The 1,546-nt window shown below is 36.2% G+C and overlaps 1 protein-coding gene across 1 annotated transcript; it reads right to left on the reverse strand.

The window, feature by feature from the left end:
- Positions 1-447: 447 nt before the first annotated feature.
- Positions 448-1,540, reverse strand: LOC107059405 (uncharacterized). The gene is made up of 3 exons (XM_015305917.1): positions 1,127-1,540; positions 918-1,033; positions 448-790 (listed from the first exon to the last, which is right to left on the reverse strand). Exons 1-3 carry the CDS (start codon positions 1,167-1,169, stop codon positions 569-571), a joined length of 381 nt encoding a protein of 126 aa, XP_015161403.1. The 5' UTR covers positions 1,170-1,540; the 3' UTR covers positions 448-568.
- Positions 1,541-1,546: the final 6 nt, after the last annotated feature.

Raw genomic sequence — 1,546 nt, forward strand, 5'->3', positions numbered from 1 at the left:
ATTTCTTCCTAAAAATGTTTCTTTGTTCCCTTTCTTGGAGTCACAACTTGCCCACTTACCTCACATGACTTCTTCTTTTTGATGAGGTCACTTGCTTTACATGACTATTGTTTCCACTGACACTTCTATGTGAGTACACATTATATTGTATCAAAAGTTACATTGGTCATGCCTTGTTCATACAAAATGTTGAGACAATTGAAAAGATACAACAATGATAGATGGGAACTTTTAAAAAGAAAGATCTGAATGTTTCCCTTTTTAATTGACGCCTAGTGGATATAAAACAATAAAAGTGTAGAGAAACAAATGGAGAACATACTCTACTATGAGCTACATGAAAGTGAGATTTAAAAAAAAAAGTCAAAACTTATTATCAATCAGAAAGTAAAGATTTGCTAGCAAGTTCAGTTCATTTTCTGGTGAAAGAACAAGGCAATAAATTATTATTACGTTGTCAAAACGGGAAAGGAGGAATCCTATGGAACTGGGTACTATCTTAAAAGTGAGAACATAAATTTGAAATCAAGGTATGGCCTGAGAAAAATTCAAAACAGAAGAGAAACATTCAAAATGCAAAAAGATGCCACGAAAGGGAAAACAAACCGCAGGTTATTAACCTACCTTTATGGAGTGATAGAAGAGATTTCCCACGTCCATTTCTTGAGCGGGACGGTAATCGCCTCCTTATGTCTTTCCAGAGCTTCTTATACTCCTCTTCATTGTAGGGCGTCATCAATAAATTCAAAACCTCCTTCCTGTACCAAGAATCTATGATTGTCGCATCCAGCTTGATACACAAAATTAGCAGCCAATGGTTACAAGGATTATCATGGTGAACGAAAACTAAGAGGTAACATAAAATAAAAGAGGGACCAAAAGAACCAGTGAAAGTAGCAGAAGAATTGAAATCATACATTCAGGCAATGTTCCACTAAAGGTACAAAGAGGTTAGAGCTACTTCCCCTGCCTACCCCTGCACCTATATTCTCAAGGATTTCTATTTCACTTTGGAATATTGCCTCCTTAAGAGCTTCATAAAGAAAACAACAATTATTACCAAATGAGGATTTGAAACAATGATATCTTCATACACAAAATTTTTTGCACGAATCAAATAACTTACAATCAGAATCTTCTTTAGGTTCAATTTTTACTTCCGCATCCATGAATTTGCTATCGTTCTGAATCTTCTGCTCCTTACCAGGTATATGTTCACATCAATTATGTGCTTCCAGTTATCTAAATCCCTACCCTCGTTTCCTCGCTTCTTACTCAAAATCCCATCATTCATCTTCTGCCTCTTACCATGTACAATCATCACATCAAATCTATGATTCATGTTATCTAAGTTCCTATCCTCGTTTCCTTGCCTCTTACTCAAAATGCCATCTTTCAACTGCTGCTCCTTACCAGGTACAATCTTCACATCAACTCTGTGCTTCGTATCATCTAAATCCCTATCCTCGTTACCTCGCTTCTTACTTAAAATCCCATCTTCCATCCTATCTCTTTCTCGCATTAGTCTTTAGAGCTTTTGAACTCC

This window comes from Solanum tuberosum, unplaced genomic scaffold, assembly GCF_000226075.1.
Source record: "Solanum tuberosum cultivar DM 1-3 516 R44 unplaced genomic scaffold, SolTub_3.0 contig00494, whole genome shotgun sequence".
NCBI lineage: Eukaryota > Viridiplantae > Streptophyta > Magnoliopsida > Solanales > Solanaceae > Solanum > Solanum tuberosum.